The sequence below is a fragment of the Centruroides vittatus genome, unplaced genomic scaffold, assembly GCF_030686945.1.
Source record: "Centruroides vittatus isolate TY-2023 unplaced genomic scaffold, ASM3068694v2 contig_971, whole genome shotgun sequence".
Taxonomy (NCBI): Eukaryota; Metazoa; Arthropoda; class Arachnida; order Scorpiones; family Buthidae; genus Centruroides; species Centruroides vittatus.
Window position 1 is genome coordinate 491708 of NW_027122644.1, and position 11065 is coordinate 502772.

General features: G+C 35.5%; 1 protein-coding gene across 8 annotated transcripts in view; it reads left to right on the top strand.

Moving 5' to 3' along the window:
* LOC136985563 (latrophilin Cirl-like) overlaps positions 1 to 4751 on the top strand; it is a 121082-nt gene extending 116331 nt beyond the window's left edge. For 7 of the 8 annotated variants that reach the window (XM_067282870.1, XM_067282867.1, XM_067282873.1 and 4 more), the window contains 2 exons: positions 3062 to 3143; positions 3377 to 4751. In XM_067282870.1, coding sequence (XP_067138971.1) covers positions 3062 to 3143; positions 3377 to 3903 — 609 coding nt within the window. In that variant the 3' untranslated portion in view covers positions 3904 to 4751. The remainder of the gene's footprint in view (positions 1 to 3061; positions 3144 to 3376) is intronic. The other variant, XM_067282875.1, reaches the window with a different exon arrangement.
* Positions 4752 to 11065: the final 6314 nt, after the last annotated feature.

Here is an 11065-nt window from a genome sequence, read left to right on the forward strand (position 1 = left end):
TGCCTCTTTGAAAATTCAGGAAAATCTTACTTTTATTATTTACAATAAAATTTCCTAGAATAATACAGAGAATAATAGAAATTTATTTTTAATAATCAATCATGAAACATTTAACTTTATTTATAAACTTGCTATTATTTCTATTTTTCAAATTTTCAATATTATTTTACGTAAAATTTATTGTAATATTTGAAAATGATTAAATGCTTTTCAAAAAGCACATAGAAAAATTTTCCAACGTCAAAATACTTTTTGGTTCATTAATAAATTGTTTTAACATGTGCATTAATTTTTACCTGCTTGCAGAATGTTAAAGGCTATTTTCTGCATGTAAATGTGCATGTTAGTGAATGCAGACATTTTAAATGTTTTATATGTGTTACATTTTATAAAACATCCCTTTTTTTATTTAATTAACTACCTAATTTACAATTGTAATATTTAATATTTTTAATAATAGAAACCCTTTTAAGAATAGTAATTATATAAAAGCATTTATAAATCTTGAAAAAAAGACTAGATCATTAATTATCATTTTGAATATTTATTCAAAGTTCCTTTAGCACATTAGTTACTCTATCGATTGATCATTTAAAAACGAAAGAAAAAATCTTTGGCAACTATCACTGGATAGTTTCCAAGTCAAATTTTCAATTTTCTAAACATTAATGAAAAAGTTCAATAGTATTGATTTCATCCAGTCGAAATTAAAGCAGCATCGTCACTAGACAGCTAAAGAGAAATGCAATAAATAGGTCGCTAAACCTAATTACCAGTTTGGCCATAGGTATCTGTCATCCCCCATCACTTTCCCTATCCTCTAGACATGCCCAGAGGTTCCTCTTTGTCATCCTGGATTGGATTGCTCTTGTCCAAAGGGACTTGCAAAGAGCGACCCTGTTCCGAACAGGGGAACGATTTACTCTCTGTTAGTTCCCCCTCCAGACCTCAGGGCTTGGGTAAGTAGACATCAATTACGTATCTGGTATCTAAAAGTTCTCGAAAGTTTTGGCGGTTTAAAGGCAATAACACGAACTATCGGTCTTATCTGAATTAAATTACAAAATTTTTAATATTCCTCTCCTCTTTTTTCACCATCAGAAATGTCTGGTACCTAAAGGGTTCTTAAGTTTTTGTTTACCCAAAGTGATAACCACTCCCTGAAATACAAGAATTATTGTAATATTTTTTCGATAAGCTTAACTGCAACGATACGTCTCATAATATTAAATTTTAACGATTTTCAAGAAAAATTATTTTTAAAATTATAAATGACTTGTTTGCCTCCCCCCTCCCCCTTCCCTCCCCCCCTCCCCCCCCCCTTTTCCCCCCCCCTCCCCCCCCCCCCCCTTTCCCTCCCCCCCCATCCTCCCCCCCCCCTCCTCCTCTTCCCCTCTCCCCCCCTCCCTCCCCCCCTCCCTCCTCCCCCCCCCCTCTTCTCCCCCCCCCCCTCCCCCCCCCTCCCCCTCCCCCCCCCCCTCCCCCCTTCCCCCCCTTCCCCCCCCCCCCCCCCTACTCCTCTCTCCCCCTCCCCCCCCCCCTCCCTCCCCCCCCCTCCCCCCCCCCTCCCCTCCCCCCCCCCCCTCCCCCCCCTCTCCCTTCCTCCTCCCTCCCCCCCCTCCCCCCTTCCCTCCTCCTCCCCCCTCCCCCCCCCCCCTCCCCCCCCCCCTCCCTCCCCCTCCTCGCCCTCCTCCCCCCCTCCCCCTCCCCCCTCCTCCCCCCCTCTCCCTCCCCCCTCCTCCCCCCTCCCCTCCCTCTCCCCCTCCCTCTTCCCTCCTCCCCCTCCCCTCCTCCCTCTCTCCTCTCCCCTCCTCCCCCCTCCTCTCCCTCTTCTCCTCTCCCTCCTCCCCTCCCCTCTCCTTCTCCCCCTCCTCCTTCCTCCCCCTCCCCTCCCCTCTTCCCTCCTCCCCTCCCCTCCCCCTCTCTCCCCTCCTCCCTCCCTCTCCCTCCCTCCCTCTCTCCCCCTCCCTCCTCTCCCTCTCCTTCCCTCTCCCTCCCTCCCTCCTCCCTCTCTCCCCTCCCTCCCTCTCTCCCTCCCCTCCCTCCTCTCCCCTCCCCTCCTCTCCTCCCCCTCCTCCCCCTCCTCCCTCCTCCCCTCCCTCTCCTCCCCTCCCCTCTCCTCCCCCCCCCCTCTCCTCCTCCCTCCCTCCTCTCCTCCCTCCCCCCCTCCTCTCCCTCCCCTCCCTCTCCCTCCTCCCTCCTCTCCCTCTCCCCTCCCTCCCCTCCTCCCCTCCCTCTCCCCCCCCCCCTCCTCTCCCCCCTCCCCCCTCCCCTCCCCTCCCCCCCCCCCCTCCCCCCCCCCCTCCCACCCCCCCCCCCCCCCCCCCCCCCCCCTCCCCCCCCCCCCCCCCCCCCCCCCCCCCCCTCCCCCTCCCCCTCCCTCCCCCCCCCCCCTCCCCCTCCTCCCCTTCCCCTCCCCCCCTCCCCCCCCCCCCTCCTCCCCCTCCCTTCCCCCCCCCTCCCTCCCCCCCTCCCCCCCCTCCCCCCCCTTCCCCTCCCCCCTCCCCCCCCTCCCTCCCCCCCTTCCTCCCCCCCCCCCCCCCCCCCTCCCTCCCCCCCCCCCCCTCCCCCTCTCCCCCCCCCCCCCCTCCCCTCCCCCCCCCCCCTCCCCCCTCTCTCCCCCCTCCCCTCCCCCCCCTTCCCCCCCCTTCCCCCCCCCACCGTCTCATAATATTAAATTTTAACGATTTTCAAGAAAAATTATTTTTAAAATTATAAATGACTTGTTTGCCCTCCTAACTGTTATAAAAATCGAAAGTATTAAACCATTCTCTCTCCATCGAATTCGATTGTAAGTAGAGAACTAATAAAAAATCGATAATGAGGTAACATTAAGCGTGATAAGTAGAAAAATAAGATAATAAGATGGGAGTTTCTCTTCACTTTGGGGAAACACGATCTATATAAATAAAATTCTGTTTATTTTTGGAGATACTTTCTGAAGTCTTCTATTTCAAGAACAGAAAAGGTAATGAAAGTACAAAAATATATAAAAAGAAAATATATCCTTAATATTTTATTGTTCGAGAAACATCTATTTTTTATATCTATTCTCTTGCAGTTACCACACCTGAATTGGAATTCACCCAAGGAGCTCCCCCAGCACCCAACCAATATAGAACACCTGATCTATACCACACCAGGTACCCCGCTTTCATAAATTATTTATTTAATTAAAAGAAACATTCTTTAAGTCAACAAGTAATCGTATTTGTCTAAGGTCAATACTTTTAGTAGCTACCCCCTAATAGAAACAGCAAATATTGTAGTAGAGGGGAATTGTATCTCCCATAAGAATAGCGTAATGTTATAAATCGATAACTCTGTTTACACAACTTTATCTATTAAATTGGATTAATTTTAAGAACCTTTTCAGGTCACCAATCTATTGCCACACTCAACATCTTGGAACGTGAAGGTACCCATCTTTCGCAGTGGTACTCCGATACGGAGTATAGCAACACAGTAATGCGAATCCTCGAAACCGAAGACAGGAGACAGAAGGATGATACTACTAAGACTTATTGGCCACCACCCCCACAGACTGTCGACTTCACTTGTTGCACTCCTTCCGGTCATTCTGTCTACAATATTGAACATTTTTACGAATCAATCGACGAATATGGACGTCGTGCACCTATTACACCATCCAGAATATCATTACCCAGAACTGATTCCTATTACTGCCACGGTGAACATTACAGCGAGACTGCTACTTATTCTGAAAACTCGCAAGGTAGTATGGCGGCTCCTTCATCTGTTTCTGCAGATTGCAACGTCGGTATTCTTCAGAGCATGCCTAATTTGCGATTATGGAACGAGGTTTCGTCTGTTTATCCTCCTACCACTTATAAATATTCAAGTTTCGATGATGGAATCGGTGGTGACGTTATGGGGACGTGACGCTAGTCACACTAGTCACAAACGACGTCGCCCACGGCTATGTAAAGCCACGTATAAAGTTTGGAAATATCGAAGAAGAGGAGTTTGTGTGTTTTTTGATGTTAGTAAAAATGGTGCGGTTTAAAAAATTCGTCAAAAAACGAGATGTGTATAAAAAATAATAATAATGTGGATTATAAATACTCCGAAGGAACCATTTTTCACAGGAATTTTTCTCCTTCTCAGCTTTGTACATTTACGCGTGTTTCCCTCTTCATTCCAGTACATACGTGGTCATGTTTGTTGTGTCCCTCTTAATCCCTTTAAATCGTTTTTTGGAAATTTTTGTAACCGAGTAGATTATTTAAAAAGAAAAAAAAATGAAAAAATTTAATGGTACTGGAATTTCTCCGATGCCTTTTTTTCATCTTAAAATCTGTTTGAAGATAGCCATAGTTTTTTGTACCTATTAGAAACCAAATCAGCTACACCAGGTCCATTATGATACTTCTCATCTGCCAAAATTTCAGAACTTAGAAGAAAGAGAGAGGAAAAAAAACGATACATATCCCATTTTCATTATGTCTTTCTATAATAAAAAATATACTGTTCAATACGTCATCTGGGTTGAGTACTGTGATAAATAAATCTCCTATAAAATCCCGTTTCTTTATCACGTTTTGGGTTTTTGTTTTGAGTTGAAGAATTTTTTTATGTATGAATGTGTATGTGTGGTTAGTGATCATCCATTTTGAGTCTTTTTATTCCTCCATTTTTTCGTTTGTCTGCTGTACGCTGGCTTGAGGTTCGTATCGGCAGAAAAAAAAATAATAATAAAAATAAAATAAAGGAAATTATTTATATACTTATACGTTGTTGTTAATTTTTAAAAGAAAAATGGCGTAACTTTAAAGAAATTATCTAATATATAATTGATTAAGCATTAATTTAGTATCTTATTAAGTCTGTTTTTAAGATATTTTTTAAATTAAATTCTTTAATAAAAGAATTTAAATTAATTAGCACATTTAGAAACTTTAATTTAAAATAAGAAGCTTTTATGAGTAGCATCATCCTCATCACCTTCTTTTTTTTTATTATTATTGCAAAGGAAACGTATTCAATTATCATTGAATGTGAAATTGTTTGTCTTTTCCCAAAGGCATTTTTTTCTTTTTCTTTATAATTTTTTTCCCCGTTCAAAAATCAAGAAGCGTTATTTGATTAGAAAAATCAATTAAATAAGTAATAGTTGAAAAAAAACACGAGAAAAGAGAGGGGGGGGAAATTTATAACAATACATTTACATTTAATTTGTTCATTTTAAATGACTTTCTGTTATTCATTAAATAATCACGTGTCAAAAAATTAGGAAACGTACAACTCGTTTAAGACCGTGGTGACAATTTTTTCGATTTATCAGAAAATTGATTCTTGGTTGATTTCTAAGCTCAAAAAACAGCATAAATATAATTATGAAAGTTGCAAATTTAATATATTTCTTTTGTAGAAGCATTAATGACTGATATTCTCTCTTTTACATAATTTGTGGGAGCGAAAAAACGAGTTCTAAACATAATTCTCATAACATTGTCTCGCGTAGTTTTTATTAGTTAATTAATTACCTTTCTGTCAATTAACAAAATCCGCGATTAAAATTAATCCATTCGAAAGTGTAGTGATTTCCACAGAATATTTAATTTTTCAAAGAAACAAAGGCAGAAAAAATATATTTATTCTTTGCAGATGTCTTATCCGATTTTGCGGACATAATCCATATAGTCTCCATTATCCAGAAAGTAAAGCAAAGTGTTCCTTTACTTGAAGAAACTTTAACGTAAGAAGAAAGTATTCTTTTACTTTCTGTACGAAAATTCGGATGTAAGAAACAAAGTCCTTGTTTTACAACCCCCTTATAATAATATAATGGTGTGTTTTGTGATAAAGTTATGTGACTGTCGTTAAAATTTTTCAATTGGAAAATTTACAATTGCTCCAACCTACTATAACCCAGTGAATTAATCTATAAGTTACATCAGTTTTCTACCGTTCACAACCATATAGTTTCTGACGGATTACCAGCTAGTTCGTCTGTAAATATTACAACATAAAAAAACATAGTAAAATAGTCCAAAAAACACGGGTTCTTCGATGTTATTTTACACAAAGTATGCTCTTACTATATCCATAATGCCAAATGTCACCCTATTCGCTATCGAACTTATAATATATTTACTGTATAATCCCAGAGGTTAGTATTATTATAAAACTTCGTTTAGTACTCTTGTTCATTGAACTACATCAAAAGTATTACAGACGGTATAGTCTATGTGACAATTTCACGTTCAAGTAACTTTTGTCCACTATCCGCCCAACATCTGGACTTTTGGGAGTTATCGGTCGCATAAAACCTACCAACTTTATTTTAAGTCGTAAAACACGCACGTGGACTTCCTGCTCTTTGAGAGTTGAAAGGTTTAACTTGCACAGCACGACCATTTTTTTCGTTTTTTTTTTTTAAGTTGCAAGTCTTACAGGGTTGGTGATGTTTCTTTTGTTTTTCTTTCATGAGGACAAGTTTGTTGACACAATACGCTGCATAGTATTCTAACGACCAGTTTAATGTCTCTTTTTTGATAACGAATGAAAAAATCCAGCGATTTAACAAAAAGAGAATATTCATTACTATTATTTTTTGTTTTGTTTGTTTGTTTAAGAAATTAAAATAATAAAATTATCTTTTTGAGTAATTCTCTGTATGATTATATACGGAATATTTCTCCGGCATTTATATACTTATATATTTAATAATAAATGAAAATAGAGACCAAATGTTAACGTTAAGTAAAAATCATTTATTAAGTTGGAATGATTCTGTGAAGACGTTTCGCTTTATCTCCGCTTGAGGCGCTTCCAACTCGATCAGTTGTCCATCCGTCGGGAAGTGAAATCCGCGGAATTTCCGCTTCCAAACGACATCCGGCCGTACTCCCGTCAATCCATCCTTCTCCATTTAGCTTGATCGTTCTACTATGGATCAACCATTAGATCCCTTCAATATAAATCGCGTATATAATACACTTCTAGTTGACACGACTTTGCTTAAAACTTCGTAATCCTCACAAATTATTATACCAAAATGAATTAAAACATACGAAATTCAATTTCCATAATACAAAACAATTTATTATAACGAAAATTAATAATTAAGCACTAGAATATTATTATAATTTTTTTTTCAATTTGAGCTTTTATATTTATATGCCAATTAAATCTTTAAGAAAATATCGTCCTTTACATTCTTCTAAATGTTATAATGCTAAAATTATACAATAATCTCTAAGGAGATTTATAAAAATACGTCGTCTTCAACTAGGCGTACGGTCGGTAAAATTAGCAACCTGATACGCGCATTTACCTACTTAAGAAACTGCATCAGATAAACACATGGTTGTGGCATGCACCTGGAGCACACATGGCTGTTTTGCAATGTATATTTTTATCAGTTAGGGATCAAATAATGATTTTTTTAAATATATATATATATGCTACTGCATAAAAGCGGGATGTAGTACATACATGGGCCTACCCATCACACGATGTGTATGTTGAATGATGACACAGATTCGGCATTAGACATGTAGCATGTTTGGTCACTTTGCCATTAGCAGTAAATCATAATGCCTTATTCGACCTAGAAGATGCAATATATTTCTCTTAGATTCATAGTTAGTTAGATCAGAATCTATCATTGCTACAATAAACATTAAACATCAACTTTTCTTTTAGTAGATGTAGACGATTATTAACTAAACTTTTTTTGGCTTTTCAGCATAAAATTAAATTCATTTTTGTAAATTTTTTGAGTTAAAAATGTACACATTATCTAAAATTTAACAATTAAATTATAATTATATTAATGTCTCTTCATTATTTTAAATGCTAATCTATAAGATCTTGAATTGAATATAGATTATATTCTATTTAAATATTGTTATTTGAAAATATTCCAGTACTTATTTAATTAAGAAATCCATATATTCTATCACCAAAACGATATTTTCTATAGATTAAACGTTAGTAGAAGCTGAAATTTTATGTAATTATAATACCGATATTAATAAGTTACTTAATTAAATTTTACTTATAGTAATTTTTAACAAGCTTAATTTTTAAAAATAATAAACAATAGTCAATTCTGAAAGCTCATTATATTTATTTAAATAAATTTTATGAGGATTGATTAGTCTAAAACAATGTTTTATGATTGTTTTATTGCAAAGCTGTCTTGTCAAATTGATAGGAACAATGTAAAATTTCATACTGAAGAAAGGATAAATGTCATTTAAAGATGTTTTAAGACTAATCGCTTCTTAATAAATATAAACAAGTTCTCATTACTGTATAGAAAATTAGAAGATATTTTGAAATTTATAAATTTTATAAGAAAAATTTCAATTAAACACCATCAAAAATGAGGTATAATAATCAGAAATTCGTCTGGAAAAAAGGAAATATATATATATATATATATATAATATTTGCTAACCAATAAAACTTAATTATTTTTTATAAATATATTGTTAAAATTAATATTAAGAATAAATCCATAAATATTTGTATTTTAGAATAAAAAGTTAATTAGACTTTTCATTTCTCTTATATATATAAAAGGAAAAAAAAATAATAATGAGAAAAAACAAAAGTTACAAACAATAACATTCTCTCACTGTCTAAATTCAATTCTTTGAAAAGGCAGTTCACGGAAGACATGGCTTTCTAAGGTCAGTAATGCACTATTGTGTAACAATATTTGTGGTTAAAATGACTTTTACTTTCAGCTTTATACACACCATTCCTAGCATTTCGATAGATGAGCAAACTACCCAAAATGTCTTTTAACTTTACTGTACTTTTCTACAAACCTTTCATATGTGACGTAATTTTAACTTCCGGTTTCCTGTTTCTAAAAGTGTATCAAATATTTGCTGATTCCAGAATAAGTTCGAAATTTTCACTAGATTTTCCATTTATTTTAATCACTACAATACAATAGCTAAGACTACATTTCTACTCAAAACTTTCGCCTTTTTATTTATCTTTCCAGTCGGATTCTTTTTCCAAACAGATTAATTTCGAAATTTAAAATTATTCTCAACATTCGAAATATTTTTATTATTATTTAATTAAAATATTTTTAAAATTCTGTATAAAGAACTTATTTTTATTATTTTAATCGTTAATTATAATTTTTTAAATGTAAATATTTAACATTTATATTTAAAATATATATATATATATATATATATATACTTTTAACTTTCGGGGATTTATGCTTAAACTATTTGAAAATCCTATCTGAAGTTCGAGTATTTTTTAAAACTTTTTTTAACGTCTGAGAATTTTTAAAGACTTTTTTACAGATTTAAAAGCATTTAAACTATTTTTAAAAAGTTTAAATATGTACTTAACTTTAATTACTATGTAAAATATTAAAAACTTTTAAGTATTTTTCGAATCTTAAATATTATATTTGAAAAGTAAATTTTTAAGTTCTAAACTTAATTTAAAAATTATTAATTAATTTAAACAATAATAAAAAGGACATTAAAAATATGTTTTAATTTAATATTCTATAGAGAATAAAATATAAATATTCGATTTTAAATGAAATTTGTGCCGAAGTTCTAATCATTTTCTATATTCAGATTTTTATTTTCGGGAGTGAAAAAATTGTAAATTAAAGCTGTTCGATATTAGGAATAAAGTTAGAAAACCGTTGGAAACAGCGTTAGTAATCCTTTTCATCATTTGAGGATCAAAAATCAGATTATAAAGTTTTGTTTCTGTCATATATTTTTCAACTGTTGTCAACGTGGACAGGTATTGTAATCCACCACCTCCTGCATCTAACTCCTCAAATCTTTGCTATCATTTTTGTGTCGTTCTCGATGCTTGCAATACGATGAAGTATAATAGTCTTTTCTATCTTATTTCTTTGATCAATCAGTGCAGGAAGTAGATATGTTTTGTTCGACAGTGAACACCTGATACACTAACTCAACTGCAGATCAATATCGTGTCTGCTTTTGTTACAGTTATGTTTACGTCTTCTTTTTTTATCAGTAGTAACGTTATGTAGGTGTTTAAATTTGACTCTATACTTTAAAAAATAATAATAATAAATAATAAAAATATACTCAAAAATTGCAACCGTACTAAGTTTTTAAAGTTGGCTAACTTGTACGTGATATTTGAAAATTGTGCCAAACAAAAACACGTCGCCTATAGCTTAAAGGCAATTAAATATTTAATAGTTTTCAACATATGCGTGGCTGTATTGTCATCAGTTGACATGACTTATTGCACCCTTACAGAATAAATTTGGCTCCTCCCAAAACTAATTTTGATTAATTACCCTCCTAACACTTCATTCTAAAAGTTTCACGAAATCATTTAAATACACGTTAACAGATAGGCTAAATCCTTAGCCTAGATTTCTCCCCTCTTTTTTTTTTAATTCTTTATGTTACAGTTTTAAAAAGGCACGCAATTTCTTATTTCTGTTTTGTTCGGGAGATAAAAATCTGTGATTTTTATACGGCATCCTCTACGTTCTAATACAAAATTTTCAATTGGAAGAGAAAACATTTGAAAAAGGAAGAAAAAAAATCTCACTTTCTCTCTCTTCGAAAAGCATTTTGGGGTCGTTAGCCAGCTGAGAACCACTCTAAGTCGAAAGTACTTAGGAAAGTACCCCCTCGGGTGTCCCCTACTTCTCATTAATGTGTGTGTTTTGTGCTAATTTGTTTCTGCTAATGACACGCCGGGGGATCTGATGTTAGCACGCAAAAATCCCCTTCATGTTCACCAGAAGCATGCATTCTGTCGCATCAAAGGTTTGCATAATTGACGAGTTTTGTGAAACGAGCAATTAGGAAACTTAGCAAAGTCTTACGTAATATATTCAAGTTCTGTCACTCTTTTTTTTAAAAAACCATATATATATATTTAAATAAGCAGATGTCATACAAAAATAAATAAATAGATTCGAAGTTATCCTACTTGAGAAATCTTTCATTTTAAAAGACGATAACGCTTTGTTAAGTATTTTAATTCGTGGCGTAATAACGAGTTTCGCTATAGGGAGGTGGAAGTAGAAAATTATAAATGTTCGGAGCGA